The sequence below is a fragment of the Chrysemys picta genome, chromosome 15 (genome assembly GCF_011386835.1).
Source record: "Chrysemys picta bellii isolate R12L10 chromosome 15, ASM1138683v2, whole genome shotgun sequence".
In the NCBI taxonomy this organism is placed as follows: Eukaryota; Metazoa; Chordata; order Testudines; family Emydidae; genus Chrysemys; species Chrysemys picta.
The window spans coordinates 6,453,041-6,475,112 of record NC_088805.1 but is presented as its reverse complement, the minus strand read 5'-3'; the positions used below and the strand labels follow the sequence as shown (position 1 = coordinate 6,475,112).

At 47.0% G+C, this 22,072-nt stretch overlaps 1 protein-coding gene across 5 annotated transcripts in view; it reads left to right on the top strand.

Annotated features, from left to right (window-relative positions):
* The first annotated feature begins 1,050 nt into the window (after positions 1-1,050).
* The window catches only part of AIFM3 (apoptosis inducing factor mitochondria associated 3), a 109,345-nt gene continuing 88,323 nt past the window's right edge, over positions 1,051-22,072 (top strand). The window contains exons 1-4 of one of the 5 annotated variants that reach the window (XM_042843201.2): positions 1,084-1,438; positions 15,711-15,794; positions 15,930-16,146; positions 16,729-16,800. In XM_042843201.2, coding sequence (XP_042699135.1) covers positions 16,116-16,146; positions 16,729-16,800 — 103 coding nt within the window. In that variant the 5' untranslated portion in view covers positions 1,084-1,438; positions 15,711-15,794; positions 15,930-16,115. Of the gene's footprint in view, positions 1,439-15,710; positions 15,795-15,929; positions 16,147-16,728; positions 16,801-22,072 lie in introns of all 5 variants that reach the window. The other 4 variants (XM_024108086.3, XM_042843204.2, XM_042843202.2 and 1 more) reach the window with 4 other exon arrangements.

Sequence of the window (22,072 nt, the reverse complement as noted above, 5' to 3'; positions counted from 1 at the left end):
TTTTACACAGCCCCATGACGACTTTTACTGCACAATGGCTTGGCTGGTCTCGTGGCAAAGCTTCTTGCTTTGTTTACAAATGCTCCCAGATTCCCGCCCTAGCTAGGCTCTTACAGACACATTCAGTAACCTCTTATGTGTGTATATATAGAGAGAGAGAGAGAGAGAGAGAGAGACCCCATGATTTATTTAGTTCTTCCTGTTATATCCAGGAAAATGCTGGGTCAGGAGTAACCGCATCTAATATTTTAAGACTCTAGATTTGTTGCTGGAGTCCTAGCCTTAGCTTCAGTGTCCCTTACTTTCCTACCCTGACAGCCTGTTGCAGCCTGGACTCCCCTTAATGGTTCTTTCTGAGGCCTCTGGTTTTTAAGTTCCTCTGAAGAAGTGGGCTGTAGCCCACGAAAGCTTATGCTCTAATAAATGTGTTAGTCTCTAAGGTGCCACAAGTACTCCTGTTCTTTTTATATTTTACTGTGTGCTCTGTATAGCTTTTTGGCTGTTCTGGCTGGGATGAAGGGGTTGTTTTTCTGTTTCCCGTTTCACAGAGGTGTTCTGTGATCTATTGGGTCTTTATTTGACCCCACTACTACCACCAGATAGTGATTACAGAGACCCAGGAGGCCAGGACACCATGGTTTGAATGAATGTTTTTATTTCCTGTTTACATAGACATCTCCTTGTGCTGTGCCTGCTATATATGGGGGGAGCAGTAAAAAAACAAAAAACATGAGTGGGGGAGGAAACCCTGTTTCTGGAGGGAGGGAGGGATGGATGGGGTGCACATGAGGTATCTGGCAGCCCACCCTCCTGTGTGCCATTCCCTAGCACCCCATCCTGACTGCACTCAAAACCCCTGCACCCCACATGAATGGTATCCCACATCCCCGACAGCTCCCAGCGCTATAGTAACCCTGAGTCTGCCCCCAGCATTGGGTCACGTCCTGATGTCATACAATTCTCGCAGCATGAGAAGACACAAGTATCCAACAGCAGCGAAGAGGTTAAGCAAGAGAAGTTCACTGGCCTTCTTCACTCTGACATCACAGCCAAAGGCCTCCTGTCAGCCCCCAGAGGGTTTCTGCAGTGAAGCCCTTTGAAAGGTGCATGAAGTTCTTTAGCAATCCAGAGGGACTAGAAAGGTAGGGACTGCCGCAGCTAAATGAAAGTGGGTGGGATGCGGGAGAATTCCTGCCGCCCTGGCATTCTGAGCTATTTTATTAAGACTGCATGCAGCCCAGGAGAACTGGCTGTACTCCCTGCTGCAAGCCTAGGACAAGCTGCATTACACACACTGTAGCTCGGCTCAAGCCTCTTCTAAACTGGAATACAATGCAAAGGATTTCCAGTATAGCTTTCTGCTGCCCGAAGGGACTCTGAGCAGCGTTCTTGTAACCTTATGTTTTAGTTTCACTGTGGCGCCAGGCTTTCCGCTCAGGTAAGCAGTTATTTTAGGTTGTGCATTATTTTGCTTTATGAGCAGCAAATGGCGAGATTTCTCTTTGGTTGAAAACTGAAATGCAAAGAAGCTGTTTCTCTCCCATTGTGATCGTGTTCGTGATAAACACTATTCTGTTGACATTGCTACCGGGATATAATTATGGCTTTCTGAATAGATTGACTCTCTCATCCTACGCAGTATGTGCTCTAATTTAAAATTAAAACCTAAGAAAAGAATACAGGCCGGTGCTTCTAATTTAACATTGACAGATTGCAGCTCCCATATGCTGCAATGTGTGTTATTACTGCCAGCAGAGTTCAGCGGATCTGCTCTGCCAGCATTATCACACAAAATGCAACATTTTCTCTAGGTTCGGCTGGGTCAGATTTCTTTTTACATTCAGTTTGGGCCAGTCCCAGGCTTCATTAAGGATAAATGTTGCATCAGTTCTTCCAATATAAATAGCACTCACATTTATTAATTATTCTTGATAGCCTCCAGTGTAAGTTTGAATCATTAAGCACAAGATGCACGGGCTAGTAGTTAAAGCACAGGACAGCGAATTAGAACAGCTGGATCAAGATTTTCAAACTTGGCTGCCTAAAATTAGGCTCCTAAATCCATATTTAGGCATCTAAATTGGGATTTTGGGGGACACCTAACTCTCTTAGGTTCCATTTAAAAATCAAGCCATTTATTTAAGGGTGGAATTTTTCAAATGCTGAGCAGCACCAAATGAAACCAGGGAAATTCAGTCCAGTTAGCTAGCTGTTTAAAAATGATCTTAGGCTGAGATTTTAAAAGGTGCCCAGGAGAGTTGGGTGCCCAGCTCCCATTGACTTTCTATGAGATTTGGGCTCCTCACACCATTTGGCCCCCTTGAAAATCACAACCTTAGGTGCCTAACTATAGGCAGCCAGCGGTGAAAATCTTGACCCTGAGTAAAGCAGAGTTGCAGATACAAACACTCTTCCCCCTCCAACTCGGAGATATTTCGATTGAACTGTAGAGCCACATTTCATGGCTTGGGCACCTTTCTGCTGGGCTGCATTGGTAGCCCTGAAATGGTCTCCCTGTGTGATCCTGAGCAAATCCTTTAAATTCTGTCTCTGTTTCTCCAACTGAAAAATGGAGTGATGGCACTTAACCTGCTAAGGGGTGGAGGCTCAATTCATTAAAGTTTGCAAAGCACTTGGGGCCAGATTCTGACATACTGGCTCATAGCAATGAAACTGCGAGACCTAGTCATGTTCCAGGACCCCATTATGCCAGGCGCTGTACAAACAGAACAAAAAGTCCCTATTCCAAAAAACTTATAATCTAAGACACCAGACAGATGGATGGGGGAGTAAAAGGAAACAATGAGACATTATTGGTCAGCGTGCCAGGCAGTGATCACAGCACCCCCGTGGCCTATCGTTGATAAGGGTAAATCCTCACAAGTATAAGGGGCAGTATGGGAGAATGCAGGAGGGTGCTTGAAAATGTAACAAGTGGGTGATGGAAGCCCATCATGGGCTAATGGGAGGCAGAAGTCAACCTCTTGATAGTGAAGGAGAAATGATAGGTAGGGTAGGCATAGGTCATGAAAAGACTTGAAAATGAAGACGGGGAGCTAATGTTTGTTGTAATAGAAAAGGGAAAGCCACTGGAGGGATGCAAAAGGGGGATGAGGTGGTCAGAATGATGGGCTAGGAAAATGATCTTTTCAGCAGCGTTCAGAATGGAGATAAGCAAGGCAAAAGTGCATTTATCAAGGCAAGAGAGAAAGACGTGGTAATCAAGACATGAGATGATGAGAGACTGCATGAGAGTTTTAGGTGTGTACATGGATAGGAGGGCCGTATCCAGGAGATATTATGCAGAAACAATCAGCAGGATTTAGACTTAGCCTGGATTTGAGGATCTAGACAAAGTTGGAGTCTAATGTGATGCCCAGGTTTTGGACCTTAGTGACAGGCATGGCGCAATATCTCAATGAATATTTTGCATCGGTGTTTAATGAGGCCAATGAAGGAATTAGGGATACTAGCACCATTACAGAGGGGCATACAGGATGGGAGATTACCATATCCGAGGTAGAAACAAAACTTGAACGCCTTAATGGGACTAAGTCGGGAGGACCGGACGATCTTCATCCGAGAATATTGAAGGAATTGGCACGGGAAATAGCAGGCCCATTAGCGATAATATTTAATGAATCTGTAAACTCGGGAGTGGTCCCGTTAGACTGGAGAATAGCTAACGTGGATCCTATTTTCAAGAAAGGGAAAAAAAGTGATCCGGGTAACTACAGGCCTGTTAGTTTAACATCTGTAGTGTGCAAGGTGCTGGAGAAAATTCTGAAAGAGAAACTAGTTGAGGACCTTGAGGTTAATGGCAAGTGCGATAATTTACAACATGGTTTTACGAAGGGCAGATCGTGCCAAACGAATCTGATCTCCTTCTTTGAGAAAGTAACGGACTTATTAGATAAGGGAAATGCGGTGGACCTAATATACCTGGATTTCAGTAAAGCGTTTGATACTGTACCCCATGAGGAATTATTGGTTAAACTGGAAAACATGGGGATCGATATGAAAATCCAGAGGTGGATAAGGAATTGGTTACTGGGGAGAATGCAGCGGGTGGTATTAAAGGGTGAACTGTCAGGTTGGAGGGAGGTTACTAGTGGAGTGCCTCAAGGTTCGGTTTTGGGACCCATTTTATTTAATCTATTTATAACTGACCTCGGAACCGATTGCAGGAGTGGGCTGATAAAGTTTGCGGATGATACGAAGGTGGGAGGCGTTGTAAATTCGGAAGAGGATAGGGATATTCTGCAGGGAGACTTGAATGAGCTTGTGAATTGGAGTATCAGAAATAGAATGAAATTTAATAGTGAAAAGTGTAAGGTGATGCACTTGGGGATGACTAATAACAATTTTAGTTACAAGATGGGGACGCATTGGTTAGAAGTAACGGAAGAGGAGAAGGACCTAGGGGTCCTTGTAGACCGCAGGATGACTATGAGTCGACAATGTGACGTGGCGGTGAAAAAAGCCAATGCGGTCTTGGGATGCATTAGGCGAGGTATATCTAGTAGGGATAAGGAGGTCCTGCTTCCGTTGTACAAGGCGCTGGTGAGACCTCATTTGGAGTACTGTGTGCAGTTCTGGTCTCCCATGTTTAAAAAAGATGAACTTAAACTGGAACGAGTGCAGAGAAGGGCTACTAGGATGATCAGAGGAATGGAAAACCTGTCGTATGAAAGGAGACTAGAGGAGCTTGGGTTGTTTAGTTTGACAAAGCGAAGGCTGAGGGGGGATTTGATTGCTATCTTTAAATATATCAGAGGGATAAATACAAGGGAGGGAGAGGAATTATTCCAGCTTAGTACTAATGTGGACACGAGAACGAATGGATATAAACTGGCCGTGGGGAAGTTCAGGCTTGAAATTAGACGAAGGTTTCTGACCGTCAGAGGAGTGAAATATTGGAACGGCCTTCCGAGGGAAACGGTGGGGGCGATGGACCTGTCTGGTTTTAAGATTAAGTTAGATAAATTTATGGAGGGAATGGTTTAATGGTAAAACATAGTAGCCAAGGAAAACCAAGCAATGGTACGTAAATAGTACAATGGCCAACAGGGGTCAGGCTAGAGACTCTTGCCTACATGCTCGGGGTCTTACTGATCGCCATATTTGGGGTCGGGAAGGAATTTTCCTCCAGGGTAGATTGGCTGAGCCTCTGGAGGTTTTTCGCCTTCCTCCGCAGCATGGGGCAGGGATCACTAGCAGGAGGGTCTCTGCCGATTGAAGTCACTGAAACACAGGATTGGGGACTTCAACGGCAGAGTCCAGGGAAGGGTTTTGTGGCCTGCAGCATGCAGGGGGTCAGACCAGATGATCATAATGGTCCCTTCTGACCTTAAAGTCTATGAGTCTATGAGTCAGGTAGGATGGTGATATTGTCCTCAGTGATCAAGAAAGGAGGTAGCGGGGAGGGACTGGGGGTGATTAAGAGTTCTGTCTGAGCCATGCTGATCTTGAGGTGACAGTTAGGCATCAATGAGTAGATGTCAGAGAGGCAGGCCAAGATATTAGTTTGGACAAAAGGAGACTGGTCTGGAGAAGCGATAGAGATCTGAGAGTCATTACAGATGGTAATTGATTTGTATTTGTAGATAAGGTTACGTGGAGATCCAGTGTAGAGGGTGAAGAGAAAGGGACTAAGGACAGACCTGTGTGGAACCCCCACAGAAAGTTGGAGTAGGGGGATGAGGAACATCCTCCAGAGGACATCTGAAGGAGCAACTTGTGAGGTAGGAGGAAAAACAGGAGAGGACAGAATCATAGAAGCTAAGGGAGGACAAGATTTCAAGAAAAAAAGAGCATGGTTGATGGCCTTGTTGGTGATTGACGAGTCTAAGAAGATGAGGATGGAGTACTGGTTCTGAGCTGTCAGTAGGAAGAGATTATCCAGGCTTTGGTAGCAGCGGTTTCAGTGGAGTGCAAGGAGCAGAAGCTGGATTGGAGAAGTTCTAGGCTGGAACTGGAGGAGACCCCAGACAACAATTGCAGACAGCACATTCAATAAGCTTATATGTGAAAGGCAGATGAGCCGGTAGCTGGAGAGGCAAATGGGGTCATGGGTAGATTTTTTTAAGGTGGGAAAGAATAAAGTCTGTTTGCGTTATGAGGGGAAGGAGCTGGAGGAGAATGAGGAGAAGAGCAAGGGAGGGGATGAGAGGGGAATCGAGGGAGATCAGGAGATGGGATAGGGTCACTGGGGAAAGTGGAGGGTTTAGAGAAGAGCAGATGAGAAACTTCTGTGGCAGGGGAGAAAGGGAAAGCAAGCTAAGGGGAGAGGGAACGTTACACGGTATTTTGTCAACTTTCTCTTGGAATAAATTGGCAAGATCCTGTGTAGAGACAGAAGTGGAGACAGGAGAAGGGACAAGTTTGAGAAGTGAGTCAAAGGTAGCTGGGACTGAATTAAGGCAGGAATGGAATTCAGTTAAGTTGGCAGAGTTATTTAGCTAGGAAGATGGCAGAACCAAAGGAGAGGAGAATGACTGTGCAGTGGAGGAAGTCAGCTTGGTCACAGGATTTCCGCCAGCGATGCTTCGCAACGTGAGAGCAGGAGTGGAGGGAATGAGCCAGGGCTGTGGGTTGGCAGGATGGACTTTGTGATGAGTGAGAGGGGCAAAAAAGTCAAGGGTGGAGGAAAGTGAAGCATGGAGAGAATCAACAACAATAGCAATGAAAGAAAGGGAGGAGAAGGCTGAGAGCAGATGAAGGCATCGGCGCTGATGGACTGGAAGACACAGAAAGGCAGAGTGACGGTCTGTACCCCGACGTGCACCCCTTTTTATAGGACAAAGTATGCATTGTGAGGTATCATTTGAAGGCTCATGATTTGCTGATCGTTACTGTCCTGGTGAAATATGTGAAGCAACATTGCATGAAAAGATATACGATTCCTCTGTATAGTGTTAAGACATGTTCCAAGCCTGGAGAAGCAGCCTCAAACCAGTTCCCCAGAGACAAAAGGCCAGGTGTCTACAATATCAAATGGACAATCACCTAGTGAAGTGGCCACTCTTGGGCAGGAAAAAGGGTGTGTGCAGAAAATCTACACCTTGAACAAAGGAACAGCTTGAGATTCCCTTCCACTCAGATTTTCTGTCTCCTGAGCCTCAGTGGGAGATGATTCTTGTGCAAGAGAAAGGACTATAAAGGGAGTGGGCAGACTTCCCAAAATATCTCCCTCCTTATCTCTCTACCCACTACATCTTGAAGAACAAAGAAAGGAGCAGTGGACTGAGGGAGAGATCTTGTCTGAAAGGGGATCAGCTAGTAAGACTGTTGGGACATGTGATGAGAGAGACCTTTGCTTTGAATTCATGTAGCTTAAGTTAGGTATTAGTTGGGTTTTACTTTTTATTTATTGGTAACCAATTCTGATGTTTATGCCGCATTACTTGTAATCACTTAAAATCTATCATTTTCTAGTTAATAAATTTGTTTTATTGTTTTATCTAAACCAGTGTGTTTGGATTGAAGTGTTTGGGAAACTCCATTTGGGATAATAAGGTGTGTACATATCATTTTCTATTAATAAATGACAGACTTAATATGAATTGTATTGTCCAGGAGAGGGCTGAGCAGTATAAGATGCACATTTCTGGGGGAAAGTCTGGGACTGGAGAGTTTGCTGGTGTTGTTCTGCAGTGTAATTCATGAGTGGTTGGCAATAGCATTCATGCAATGTAACGGAGAGTAATTTACATGCTGGAGGCTGTGTGGGAGCAGACCGGAAGTGGTAGCTCTCATAGCAAAACAGTGAGAAAAACACCCCAGTCTGGAGGATTGAGGGGACACAAGTGTTCATCAGTCCAGATTGTACCTTGGGTAATGTCTCAGGGCATGGGGGATAGGGGCTGCTGGGCGATGCTGAAAGAGACCAGGTGATGGTTGGAAAGGGGGGACTTGGCAATAGAACAATCAGAGAGAGAGAGAGCAGTGCTTGCTGAAGATCGAATAATTGAATGGCCATTTTGGTGAGTGGGAGAACTGAAGCAGGGCTTCAGGTCAAGAGAAGAGGTCAGAGTGAGGAAACATGCAACAAAGGGGTCAGGTGGGCCATCAACATGGAAGCTGAAGAGACAGAGAATGAGTGATAGAGATTGCGAGGAGAGGAAGCCAGGAGCTGGGACAGGAAAGAAAGGCTGATGGGAAGGAGTTGGATGGACAGTAGATGACAGCAACATGGAGGGAGAAGGCAGAGGCGTGTCAAATGCAGTGCTGTTCAAAAGATGAGACCGTGGGAAGGGAGAGGCCAGAGGAGTTGGAAGCAGCAGGAATGGGGGGAAAAAAGTCTAAACATTCCATGAGTAGTTCAACTGACTCCCCTGTCATTCAGTCTCAGTAAAGGATCAGAATCTGGCGCTTTGAGAACATCAGCTAGAACATGCTATAGAAGATCAAGAAATACTATTGTTACTTTTATAATCTGATTTGAAATACCAAAGCACCAGGCAAATGGAATATGGTTGTTTCAAGATGAAAGACACATTTGTTGTTAAAATCTACTATTTCAGAAGCCCTATTTACATGGGGGCAAAGTTTTCAAATGTCCACTAAGTTTGCTTGCCTCAGTTTTGGGGACTATAATCCCCTTGGAGCAAAGAGGGTCACATTTTCATTGGCCAGCACCGGGGTCCTGGGACAATTTGAATAGTGGTGGTGCTGAGAATTACTGAACCAAACTGTAAACCCTGCCTATGATGGAAACCACTTCAAGCCAGGAGGTATGGCAGCACCGCTGGCTCCCTAGTTCCAGCACCGATGCTGTACCTGCAAAGGACACATGATTCTGGATTTGCGTGCAGAAATCTGCACTTGCACAAGTGACTGAGTAGTTACACATGCAATTTCCTGTTTCTACAGGTAAACATGAGACTTATGGGTGTAATGGATTTATGCACAAATTTTGTAGGTGCAGCTTAGTCCCTGGTTGTTGATGTCCCTTAGTAAACTGTCCTGATTTGTTTTGCACACTCTGTCACAGAAATAGCCTTTTCTTGTGCAAACGTCTAAAATTAAAAACTACGAAAAAGATTTGAAAATAATTCACAGCTTCAAAATGAAAGTTTCATTCTTACCATTATGTGCGTTGTGAAATCCTTCAGTTCCACATAGTGCCATCTGACACCTGTGAAACTTTTCAATGTTTCTGTGTTTATTGATGCACCTTTGAGATCTTAATTGCATCTCTTGTTTAATTATTAATGTCAGAACATTTCCAGTCTATCTTGCAAAGACCATACTAAAGCTGTGGTATCGAAGGCTCTGTTAATGACCTTTTAGCCTGGAGAATATAAACTGCTGAAGCAGCAGCCAGTAAAACAATACTAATTGTTGCTTTAAACAATGTTCATGGGATACATCTCAGAAAAACATCTGAACGCATTAGATGGCAGCATGATAACATTTAGTGACAGTGAAGGTTGCACCACAACCCTATCCACTGAAATCTTCACAGCAGAAGATAAGGGAGACATCTCTTGGATTTCATGCCACAGCACGTCACCTACAGCAGTGTGGAAAACACTCCAACACTTGGCAAGGCTTTCACTTCCATTGCCCATGAACACCAAAAGCAATATCTCACTTGCAAACAGAAATCCAACTATCACCGATATGCAGTTGATTCATAGATTTACCCTCTATACTCTGGATTTGTCTCTTTCTGGCCAAACTAAAATCTTGCCCTGTCTCTCTGACATCTTCTCAAGGACATCCAGGCTTCAGCTGAAGCTCAACATGGCCAAAACAGAGCTCTTAATCTTTCCGTCCATGCCCTCCTCTCTCCCTCCTTTCTCAATCACAATGTACACGACCACCACGATATCCTCTCTGTCAATCAGGCCCCTAACCTGGGTGTCCTCTTCTACTCAGGGCTCTCCACGTCCTCACATGCAGGTGGTGTCTAAATCTTCTGGTTGTTCCTGCACAACATCTCTAAACCCAGCCTTTCCTCGCCATCTGGATTGCTTGGTAAACTGGGTGCAAGTAAACAATACATATTTTAAGATGGCTAAATGTAAATCTGTACCTCTAGGAACAAAGACTATGTAGGTCATACTTAAAGGATGGGGACTCTGTCCTAGGAAGCAGTGACTCTTTGAATGATTTGGGGGCCATGATAATCAGCTGAATACGAGCTCCCAGTGTGAAGCTGTGGCCAAAGCAGCTAATACGACCCTGGGATGCATGAACGGGGAAATCTCCAGTTATTTTACCTCTATATTTGACAATGGTGCAGCCGCTGCTGGAATCCTGTGTCCATTGCTGGGGCCCACAATTCAAAAGGATGTTGATAAATTGGAGACAGTTCAGAGAAGAGCCAGGAGAATGATTAAAGGTTTAGAAAACCTGCCTTTAACGATAGACTTAAAGAGCTCAAGCTCTTTAGCCTACTAAAGAGAAGGCTAAGGGGTGTCTTCATTACAGTCTGTAAGTACCTACAGGGGGACTAAATATTTAATAATGTCAAGTATCAGGGGGTAGCCGTGTTAGTCTGTATCTACAAAAACAACAAGGAGTCTGGTGGCACCTTAAAGACTAACAGATTTATTTGGGCATAAGCTTTCGTGAGTAAAAACCTCACTTCTTCGGATGCATAGAGTGAAAGTTACAGATGCAGGCATTATATACTGACACATGGAGAGCAGGGAGTTACTTGTGAAGTGCCACCAGACTCCTTGTTGTTTTTATTTAATAATGGGCTCTTCAATCTAGCAGAGATCCAATGGCTGGAAGTTGAAGCTAGACAAATTCAGACTGGAAATGAGGTGAGAATAATGAACCATTGGAATGATTTACTGAGGGTCATGGTGGATTCTCCATCACTGAGAATTTTTAAATCAAGACTGGATGTTTTTCTAAAAGCTCTGCTCTAGAAATGATTTGGGGGAAGTTCTATGGACTGTGTTATTCAGGAGGTCAGACAAGATGATCGCAATGGTCCCAAAGAACTTTCCTGTATTCATTTCTTCTTTAAATCCAATCGCTGTGCCTGAACTAGATCCTATCTATTAGAAAAACCTCCAATCTTGATTTAAAAATGTCCAGTGTTGGAGAATCCACCACAACCACTAAGTTGTTCCAATAGCTAATTGCCCCCCTTTAATAATTTGCACTTTATTGCTAGTCTGAATTTGTCTAGCTTCAACTTCCAGCCATTGGATCTTGTTACAGTGTTGTCTGCTGGAGTGAATTTCAGTCATCCATGTAGGTACTTATATGATCAAGTCATCTCCTAACCTTGTCTTTCATAAGCTAAATAGATATAGCTAAGGGGGAGGGTTGTGTGTTTGGGGGTGTTCAGTAGCTGGAGGGAGAGGGTTGCTTTTAAGTGTGTGTTCTGGTGGATTATTTGTAGCTGAGGGAACAGGTTTATGTTTGTTCTGGGAGGTGTAGGTGAGGGGGTGAGTTGTGTGTGTATTTTGGAGTTAGTGTATAGCCTGCAGGAGAGGTACTTGTGTGTGTTCTGAAGGGTTGTGTGTAGCTGAGGGGGGAGGGTTGTTCATGTGGTTTTGGGTGTGTAGATGAGGATGGAAGTTGTGTGTTGTAGGGGGTGGTTTATACCCGAGGGGGGGGAGAGGGGAATGCATGTGAGTTTGGGGCGGTGTGTAGCAGAGAGGAAGGGGTGTGTATGTATGTTTTGGAGGTGGTGTGTGGGTGAAGGGTCCCAGATTGGTTGGTTTGTGGTGGTGTTTAGCTGAGGAGGCAGGGTGTGTGTGTATTTTGGTGTCTGTGTGTGTTTGTAGGTGGTGTGTAGCTGAGGAATGGGGTTGTGTATGTTTTGGAGATTGTGTGTAGCTAAGGGATGGGGTTGTGTGTGGTGTGTAACTGAGGGATGATTGTATGTAGCTGAGGGGCAGGGTAGTGTGTGTTTTGTGGGTGGTGTGTAGCTGAAGGGCAGGGTAGTGTGTGTTTTGTGGGTCGTGTGTAGCTGCAGGACAGGGTTTCCTCTTCCCCTGAGGGGTAAGCTGGTGGTGGTGGGCGGCAAAGGAAGGAGTGACCTCTTTCTTGGTCTCCCCCATACAACCTGTCATTCCCTGGCAGGGTGTCCGTTCACAGCTCCTGCTATCTGTGGGGGAGGCTAGTGCAGCCCTGGATTGGGACACCCTTACTAGGCAGTGAGTGTTGTGAACACATTTGCATTTGGAGGAGGTGGGATTTCTGCCACTTGTTGTCCTGAGTCAGCAAGGTCTGAGGCCAATTGCTCCCTGGAGATTGGGGCTCTGGGTGTGGACCCTTTGGCTCTGTTCTGAAGACACAGCCCTAGTTCATACTATGCAGGGCTTTTTTGCCTTGGCCTCCAGGTTAGCCACCATTTCTTTGCATATGCTATTTGCTATCTGACTCTGGCTATGAGTCGAGGCTGGGAGTGGGTGTTGGAGGCTGGGAGATCACCCGGACATTGTTTATAAGTAACCCTGGTTAGTTAAACCCAATGATGGTGCAACTCCTAACTTCACAGACTAGATAGTTTCAGCACAGTAATTTTTTTTTTAATCACCTCACCCATCTTGTAAAGATAACAATGTACTAAGCACTTAGCTTGGAGATAACAAAGGGCATTTGTGTCCAAAAGACACACTTCACTCATTCAAGGATAGCCACACATGAATGGTATCCATGTTTACTCCATATTGTAGGCAGCATGGGTAATGACACCGATAATCAAGGTTGCCTAACAGGATAGCCCCACCTGGGATGCCCTCTTGCAGGAGGTCATGGTATGACATTTACCTGCCTTGGTTTCCCTCTTTAGAGACCCCAGTAACTCCCCAACTGCTCTCTTGCCTCAGTAGTTCCCCTCATTGGGGCCAGTTTCTTACAAAATGTAATTTAAACTAGTTTCATAAACAAAAGTCCCCAAACATACACCTCAGGGCATATAGCCCCTAAATACCACACCCTCTAGTCTAGTCCATCGACAGAGCACATACCACGCTCGAGCATCTTCCACCCCATCCAGGCACTTCCTCAGCTCTCTCCTGTCCTTTTATCAGGACAACCACCCCACTGCCTCACTCTTCCCAGCAGCTTCTTGGCTGGGAGATCATCCTCACCAGGGGAGCATGCCTGACCTCCCCGTGGCCCTCTCACTGGTCCCCTGTGTCCAGCTCCTCTGTATGGAGATATCAGTGGGTAAGCCCCTCTGCTGCTCCCCTGCCCTCTCACTGGTCCCCTGTGTCCAGCTCCCCTGGATGGAGATATCAGTGGGTAAGCCCCTCTGCTGCTCCCCTGCCCTCTCCAGCCCATGGCTTTGGTTTTCTGGCTTAGAGTCAATAGGCAACACCCTTTGCTACTCTCCTGCCTTCAGCTTCCCTCAAAGACCTCCTTCAGTTTCCTGCTCTCAGACAGCACTCACCCATTGCACACCAGACTGCAAGGCAACTCTTACCTGGCTGACTCCCTGAGGCCTAGCTGCCTTTTTTAAAGCCCAATTGGGGTCAGCTGACCAGTCACAGGTGCACTGACCTTTTTCCTCTTAAAGGACAAATGTCAGCCTGTGACACCCCATTGCTTAGAACTTTGCCAAACTTTAATCCTTTGGGCTGAAATGTCCCATGCTTGGTGTCTGCCTCAGATCAATTTTTTTTTTAATTTCAGATAGTTATTCAGCCACTTCCCAGATTGAGATTATAGGGGGAAATATGTTGTTTTGTCCATGTTTAAAAATATGTACAGTCTTTTTTTTAAGAAGCTCTAGCACCCCCAGTCTTTGGAGCAGGGACTTTACATTTTGCAGTAGGGTCACTGTGATATCCGGGATGTGCCTTTTGCTGCTCCTGTGACAATCCAGCCAAATATAGCCAAATTCTGTAAATTACAGTGTGCAGATTCAAAGCCAGCCAGGCCAGAACATTTCACCCACGTGACCCTGCACTGAGCTCAGTAACTTGCATTTGGCAAAAATGTCTTGATTGAACATATCATGGAGACTCCACCTTGGTTAATCACCCTCACTCTTAAAATTGGTGCCTTATTTCTCATTTGAATGTGTCTGGTTTCAGCTTCCAGCTATGGGTTTTTGGTCTGCCGGTCTCTGCTAGATTAGAGAGCCCCTTACTACCTGGTGTTTTCTCCCCATGAAGGTGCTTATACACTGTAATCAATCACCTCTCAATCTTCTTTTTTGATAAACTAAACAGATTGAGCTCTGTGAGTCTCTCATTGTAAGGAGGATGAGTAGAGGTTTATTAGAATTCAGCAGAGCTAAATTCTCCAAAGATTCTGGCTGTGGGCTACAGTGGCCGAGCAGGACTTTCTGTGTACTTGCTCTTCCTGGCTGCTGGGGGTTGTTGTGAGGCCAGAACTGACAGCAGGGAAATTATCTTTCTTCTGGTCTCAATGCTACCCCCACCGGAGCTCGCCATGGAGGAAGCTGCCTGCACCCTGATTGGAATGCATAGGGGTAGGACAGGAGCTGAAGAAGGGGTGGTGGGATAGGAGCACAGGGAATAGTGACAGGAATCAGGGGTGGGAGAGAATAGGAACAGAGAGGGATGTCAGAGACAGGTTAGGGCACAGGTGCAGAAGAGTCTATATGTTCCTCTCTGGAAGAACATAGGAATGAAGCCAAGTACTCTGAGTGCCTATGTTCCTCTGCTGTTAGCCAATAGCTGTAAAAACCACTGTGTATCTCATCCTGTTGTACTGACTGGTCCATATGGAGGATAACAGCCTGCTACTGCTATCAGTTACCTTACCTCAGTGGTAGAGGTCTGTGCTGTGAGTCTAAAGGACCCAACCCTGCTGTTGTCCCAGTATGGTTCCACATAATAAAATTTCCATTTTAATCAATTTGCTTTTTAAAAATATAAAACATTACATTTAAAAAAATACATTAAAATAATGTTATGGATGGAAAGTCAAGCACTCGAATGTTAGGAAATGCTAGAATTAAGCTGTTCAGTCCCCATTTGGCCCCCTTGTACACGTCATACAATCTTTAAGTATGTGAAAAGCAACAGAGGGTCCTGTGGCACCTTTGAGACTAACAGAAGTACTGGGAGCATAAGCTTTCGTGGGTAAGAACCTCACATCTTCAGATGCAAGTCCTTCACTACTTGCATCTGAAGAAGTGAGGTTCTTACCCACGAAAGCTTATGCTCCCAGTACTTCTGTTAGTCTCAAAGGTGCCACAGGACCCTCTGTTGCTTTTTACAGATTCAGACTAACACGGCTACCCCTCTGATACTTTAAGTATGTGATCACACATGATTTATTTCCACAAGGTTCCTGCCTCATTCACTGCAGAGGGGATCTGATTGTGCCCTATACTTACATACAGGGCAGAGCAGGGTGGTCATGGTTTACACCTCAGGGAGGGAGATTTGGTATTTAAGCTAACGGATAATATTGGCACAAACCAAATGGGAATAAATGGGCCATGAACAAATTTAGGCTGGAAATTAGAAGAAGGTTTCTAACAATGACAGAAGTGAGGTTCTGGATCAGCTTCCTAATAGGAGTTCTGTGGGCAAACAACTTAATTAGTCTTAAGATAGAGCTTGATACATTTATGAGTGGGGCTTCTGTTGTGGTTGGGAGGCAGGGCTTGGTGGGTCTTTCCAGTTCATGATGTCTTATGTTCCTAAAATCTCATGCTTCAGGACTTCAGCCAGTCACCTGTAGGGTCAGGAAGAACACCCCCCCCCAACTGATGTATTAATTTTTTTTGTTTTTCTCTCCTTCCTCTGAAGCATCAGAAAAGGTCGCAGCTGGAGATGGGACACTGGACAGGGCGGCCAGTGCTGTGAGGTGGTACGGAACATTCTCTCTCTCAGGTGCTTGGCTAACTGGTTCTTAGTCATGTGCTCAGGGTCTAACTGATCACCATCTGTGGGGTTGGGAAGAATAAAGTATGTGTGTGAATGTATTCCAGTTATTAATTTTTAATTGAGCTTTTCCATTTAATGTAGGTTATGGAGGCAGCCTTATACTCCCGCTGGCATGACTGGCCAGAAAGGACATGCCAGTCATCCTGGTGAGCTGATTGCTCACGTTAAGCCCTAATGATCCATCCCTTCTGGAGATTGGGCTGAAGCATCTACTAGCTGACTTGCCTCGTATTCCTGCTGTGATTCCCTCCTTCTACTTGGCGCACCATGGGCGGATGCTTCTCCAAACCCAAACCAGGTGACTGCTGTTCAGTGTTCCTCTAATCGTCACATGTTCGCCTGAGTAGCTGCAGATGAAACTAGGTCAGGCCCGCAGAGGTGCTCCATGGGGAGGCTGCTTCAGAGAATTTTAATTCTCTGCTCTTACACGGAGGATTACAGAGCAGTTAATCCGCAGAACATTCCATTTCATTTTCATTCACATGCAGTGAATTGTGTAAAACCTTTTAAAGTGCTGAGGGGTAGGGCGAAAAACTCAAATCTCAGTAAACTAGAGATAAAAAAAGCTCACCGGGGTGTCAGTCGCAGCCTGGGACAAAGGAAAGAATCCAGCCTTGATCTGAAAGACAGAGATTCAAAATCTAGAAGTACATTTCCCATTTGATTTGCCCTCACACATAAACTGCTCACTCCCGTCCTGCTGCCCTGTACACTCCCACACAGAGCAGCTGTTCAGTCCCCTTGTGGCCCACATCCACAAAATGATGGTGTGGTCTTCCCACAAGCTTGCCCCACCTGAGGTTACTGCTGTATGCTCCCCTATCCCTGATCCTTTGCCTGATTCACAACACTACTGTATTCTCCCTCACCCCACTTTCAGAACTGCACTGCTCCCAGGCTCAGCCCCGAAGGCACCGCTGTACACTTTCCATCTGCCCCCCGGATCCTCATGGTGAGTGAAAACTCGTGGGGAGGTAATAGGTCCATTACGGACAAGGACTGTAAATTGCTTCAAAGGAGCAGTGTGACAACCATCCTTAAAACAGGCAATATTGTGGCCTTGCTCAAGAAACAATCTCAGCTCTAGTAACCTCATCAATTATTGACCAGCCTCAAATCTTCCCTTTTTGGAAGATCTTCCATAGTTGTATGCAGTGTTGTTGTAGCCGGGTGGGTCCCAGGATATTAGAGACACACGGTGGGCGAGGTGATATCTTTTATTGAACCAACGTCTCTTGGAGAGAGAGACAAGTTTTCAAGGTACACAGAGCTCTTCCTCAGGCCTGGGAACGGTACTCACAGTGTCACAGCTAATTACAAGATCAAACAGATAGTCTTTAGCACATAGTCTTTATTCTTTTAGTTAGCACATCTTTAAAAATTTCATTATTTTAAGCTGAACTTATAATTTGGGGGGCCTGATTCATCATTTTTGAATTCTTGAAGCTGGCAATTCGGAGCATGGCATATACTGAGGTGACGCTCTTTTGTACAATATTAGCATTCACAAATAATATAAATAAACCCCTTTATCTACTTTATTTTGTATCTTTAAAAAATACTCCAATTAGCGGGTTAGTTCATGTGTCCTTCCATTATATGTACCTGCAGAATAGTAGTTGCTTTGCCATGAGAGCAGGGGCGGCTCTAGGCACCAGCGCTCCAGCAGGGGCGGCATGCCGGTCGCCGTGAGGGCGGCAGTCAGGCAGCCTTTGGCGGCGTGCCTGCGGGAGGTCCACTGGTCCCGCGCAGGGCCGGCTCCAGGCACCAGCTTACCAAGCAGGTGCTTGGGGCAGCCACTTTGGAGAGGGGCGGCACGTCCAGCTGTTCGGCGGCAATTCGGCGGACGGTCCCTCACTCCTGCTCGGAGCGAAGGACCTCCCGCCGAATTGCCGCCGCAGAGCGCGATCGTGGCTTCTTTTGTTTTGTTTTGTTTGTTTGTTTGGCTGCTTGGGGTGGCCAAAACCCTGGAGCCGGCCCTGGTCCCGCGGCTTCAGCGGCAATTCGGCGGCGGGTACGCCGAAGGCGCGGGACCGGCAGATCACCCGCAGAAACGCTGCCGAATCTGCGTAACCAGCGGACCACCCGCAGGCGTGCCGCCAAAGGCCGCCTGACTGCCGTGCTTGGGGTGGCAAAAAACATAGAGCTGCCCCTGCGTGAGAGAGAACTGATTTCTCATTCCTGACTATCTCAGGACTTAGATAGCAAGAGTCCTGGTCTTCAGTACAAAAGTTCCCCCTTTTGTTAGTCCAACAGAAGTCAGCCCTCACTGTTATTGAGTAAACAGAAGTACAGTCATATGTGACTGCTTAAAAAATTGCAAAACATTAGATCACATTCACATTAAGCTTAAGACCCTCTTTTAGTAGGTTTAAAAAGGGCTTAAAATATGCTGGAATGCAGTCCAAGTACGTCAAGCCAATCGGATTAAAAAAAAGTTAAGAAACTTGGTGTTTATAAACCTCTTATTTCTTAGAAATCTAATTTTCCTTGATCAAAATAGTTCTGTTTCCAGTCTGGACAAACCCAATTACCACGGAGCCCCAGACTCCAGAAAGGCACAGCAAAAGGGCACACAGCTCCCTACCTAGAGCAAAGGGCCTGTCCCAGAGGCACCCAGTGTGGCGCAGGGTGGGGTGAAGCAGTGAGTTGCCGGGATGGGGAAGAGGTGAAGTGGACCGGGGGGTGCCATAGAGAGGAGCAGGTGGGGTGAAGATGGAAGGTTGTGTGGGGAGGTAAAATGGAGCCCCACTGAAAGGGGGTGGGGTGGAGGCACCATGTGGGAGAGTGGAGCCATGAGGCACAGGGAGCAGATGGAGCTGAGAAGTGCAGTGCGGGGGGAGGGTCTGGGAGGTGTTCTGAGGGAGAGGGATGAGGGGGAGCTGAGAGGTGCAGTGGTGCGGGGGGGAAGGAGCTTGGAGGTGTCTTAAGGGAAAAGGTTGGGGGGGGTGAGCTGAGAGATGCAGGGGGGCAGGAGCTGAGAGATGCAGTGCGGGGGAAGGATCTGTGAGGTGTTCTGAGGGAGAGGAATGAGGGGGGCTGAGAGGTGCAGTGTGAGGGAGGAGCTAAGAGGTGCAGTGCGGGGGGGAGCTGGAAGGTGTGCTGAGGGAGAGGAATGAGGGGGGCTGAGAGGTGCAGTGCGGGGGAGGAGCTAAGAGATGCAGTGCAGGGGGGGAAGCTGGAAGGTGTTCTGAGGGAGAGGAATGAGGGGGGCTGAGAGGTGCAGTGCGGGGGAGGAGCTAAGAGGTGCAGTGCGGGGGGAGCTGGAAGGTGTGCTGAGGGAGAGGAATGAGGGGGGCTGAGAGGTGCAGTGCGGGGGAGGAGCTAAGAGGTGCAGTGCGGGGGGAGCTGGAAGGTGTGCTGAGGGAGAGGAATGAGGGGGGCTGAGAGGTGCAGTGCAGGGGAGGAGCTGGAAGGTGTTCTGAGGGAGAGGAATGAGGGGGGCTGAGAGGTGCAGTGCGGGGGAAGGGTCTGGAAGGTGTTCTGAGGGAGAGAAATGAGGGAGGCTGAGAGGTGCAGTGTGGCGGAGGAGCGAAGAAGTGCAGTGCGGGGGGGGAGCTGGAAGGTGTTCTGAGGGAGAGGAATGAGGGGGGCTGAGAGGTGCAGTGTGGGAGGAGCTGAGAGGTGCAGTGCGGGGAGGAGCTGGAAGGTGTTCTGAGGGAGAGGAATGAGGGGGGCTGAGAGGTGCAGTGTGGGGGAGGAGCTGAGAGGTGCAGTGCGGGGAGGAGCTGGAAGGTGTTCTGAGGGAGAGGAATGAGGGGGGCTGAGAGGTGCAGTGTGGGAGGAGCTGAGAGGTGCAGTGCGGGGAGGAGCTGGAAGGTGTTCTGAGGGAGAGGAATGAGGGGGGCTGAGAGGTGCAGTGCGGGGGAAGGGTCTGGAAGGTGTTCTGAGGGAGAGAAATGAGGGAGGCTGAGAGGTGCAGTGTGGCGGAGGAGCGAAGAAGTGCAGTGCGGGGGGGGAGCTGGAAGGTGTTCTGAGGGAGAGGAATGAGGGGGGCTGAGAGGTGCAGTGTGGGAGGAGCTGAGAGGTGCAGTGCGGGGAGGAGCTGGAAGGTGTTCTGAGGGAGAGGAATGAGGGGGGCTGAGAGGTGCAGTGTGGGAGGAGCTGAGAGGTGCAGTGCGGGGAGGAGCTGGAAGGTGTTCTGAGGGAGAGGAATGAGGGGGGCTGAGAGGTGCTGTGTAGTGGAGGGGACAGATGAAGCATCCATGGTACCTTTCTGCTAGGGACAACTGTTTTGAAAATTACTTTAGTGATACTGGTTATTGTGTGAGCCGCCACATTTTTGTGAAGTGCTGCACTAGTTAGCACCTTATGGAGCTGTCTAGTGTCATATGCTGCCCTACTGGTTTTGCATAGCAGTGGTTCTGAACCTGTGGTCCATGGACCCAGACTATGTCTAAAGGGTCTACTAAAGACAGATTGAAAACTAACTGAACAGAATTCTACTCTCTATACAGACAATAGATTTCCAAAGGCGCCCACACCTCCATCGAAATGTTTTAGGGGTCCGTAAATGAAAAAAGGTTGAGAACCACTATTGTATAGTGCCATGGATTTGTTGCTCTGCCTGTTAATTCAGCGGATAGGGAAGTACGTACTCCCACATATCTGCTCACGAAGCTCCTCCTTTGTCCATGGAGACTCATATTTGCAGGGTTCTTTAGGCCATGTCTATGCTATAAAATTAAGCTGACCTAACGCCCGTCGGCATATAACCGCTGCAGTAATTATATTGCTTGTGCACGTCTACACTTCGCTCCTTGTGTCGGCAGTGCACGTGTATCGATTGTACTGTCAGTGTGGGGCATTGTGGGGCGTTTCCTCAAAGCCAGTAACAGTCAATGTAAGCAACGCAGTGTTGACCTAACCTAACTACATTGACCTTGACTCTACGCCACCCAGGAAGATGGAGTTATTAAGTCGGCGTAGTGGTGCAGTTATGTCAGTGAGAGTGAAATTTGGGTGTAGACACTTCCAACTGACCAGCAGTTAATGTGCTACAGCAGGTTCCACAAGGCTGCATGACCATAGTGTGAAATTATCTATTTTTTACCATGACTGTGCCGTGCATTATGCACAATACTCATTTTGGAGAGTAGCAGAGCTTTGATCCACCAAAGCTCTAGGCGGTCTCTTAGGCCATGTCTACTATAAGGAATGTTTGTACAAAAATTGCCACAGGTGCTACCTCTGGTAACACCAGTAATAGCACTGGTGGGAGCCCTAATATAGATGGCTTTCAGGCTCTGGCAGTTGTTTTCAGTGTCAGTTAACACTGCTGAAGAGAGTAAGTCTAAATGTCAAGATCTTGAACACTGCTGCTGAGCTGGAAAACTTTCTATACTAGGCTCCCATCAGTGCAATTACTGGTGCAGCTGAACCGGTGGTAACATTAGTGAGAATTTTTTTTACTCGAGTTCCCTAGTGTTGATAAAGCCTTCATAAAAAAGATGAAGGTCATCTTTGTAGAGCTGGCAGCTAATGTAGGCTTTGCATGATGAGACAGGCCCATTTCTTGGTTTTACCTCTTCAGTGCTGTACTGAGTACGCGGTATGTACACCACGCTACAGAAGGATTGAAGAGAGGGTTGTTTACAGACTTTGAGCTCTGCTCAGAGGTAAGGTGTGCAAATATTACGGCCTTTGCACTGTAGTAGGAACGTGCAATTGGGCGTGCGCAGGTCTTTGTTCATCAAGAGCTCCTTGAAAGAGGCCCCTCTCAGGTGGGTGAAACGAAATTGGGCAGGAAGAGAAGAACTCCGAGGAGGTTTGTATGGGAGTAAAAACCACTTTGGGTTTGTGATGTGGAAATATCCTGACAGAAAAACACTATGTAAATATGTAAATAGTTAGATGGGTCATATAGGGCTTCACCCTTTGGGACTCCATAGAGATGATGGGCGGAGCTGAGACAGGAGTGTTGTCATGTTGGGTGTTGGGCAATCACACCTCCTCATGGAAGTTGTTGGGCAGGATAGCCAACTTCCATTCAGGTCAAGTGAGGGAACAATGACATGCCCCTTTGGCTAGTAAAAGCTGAAACAGGGACTAGGCCACATACAAGCCTGGGCAGTGGCTGTGCCGTGGCTGTGCCATATGGTCCAAGGGGTTTTCCAGGGGATCTGTTAACAAATGCTGGGGCAGGGGTTTGACTGGATTGCAGCTGTATGTCTGTGTGTGTGAGAGAGGGAAGAAGCAGAAACACCACCGAAGCACACAGCGAA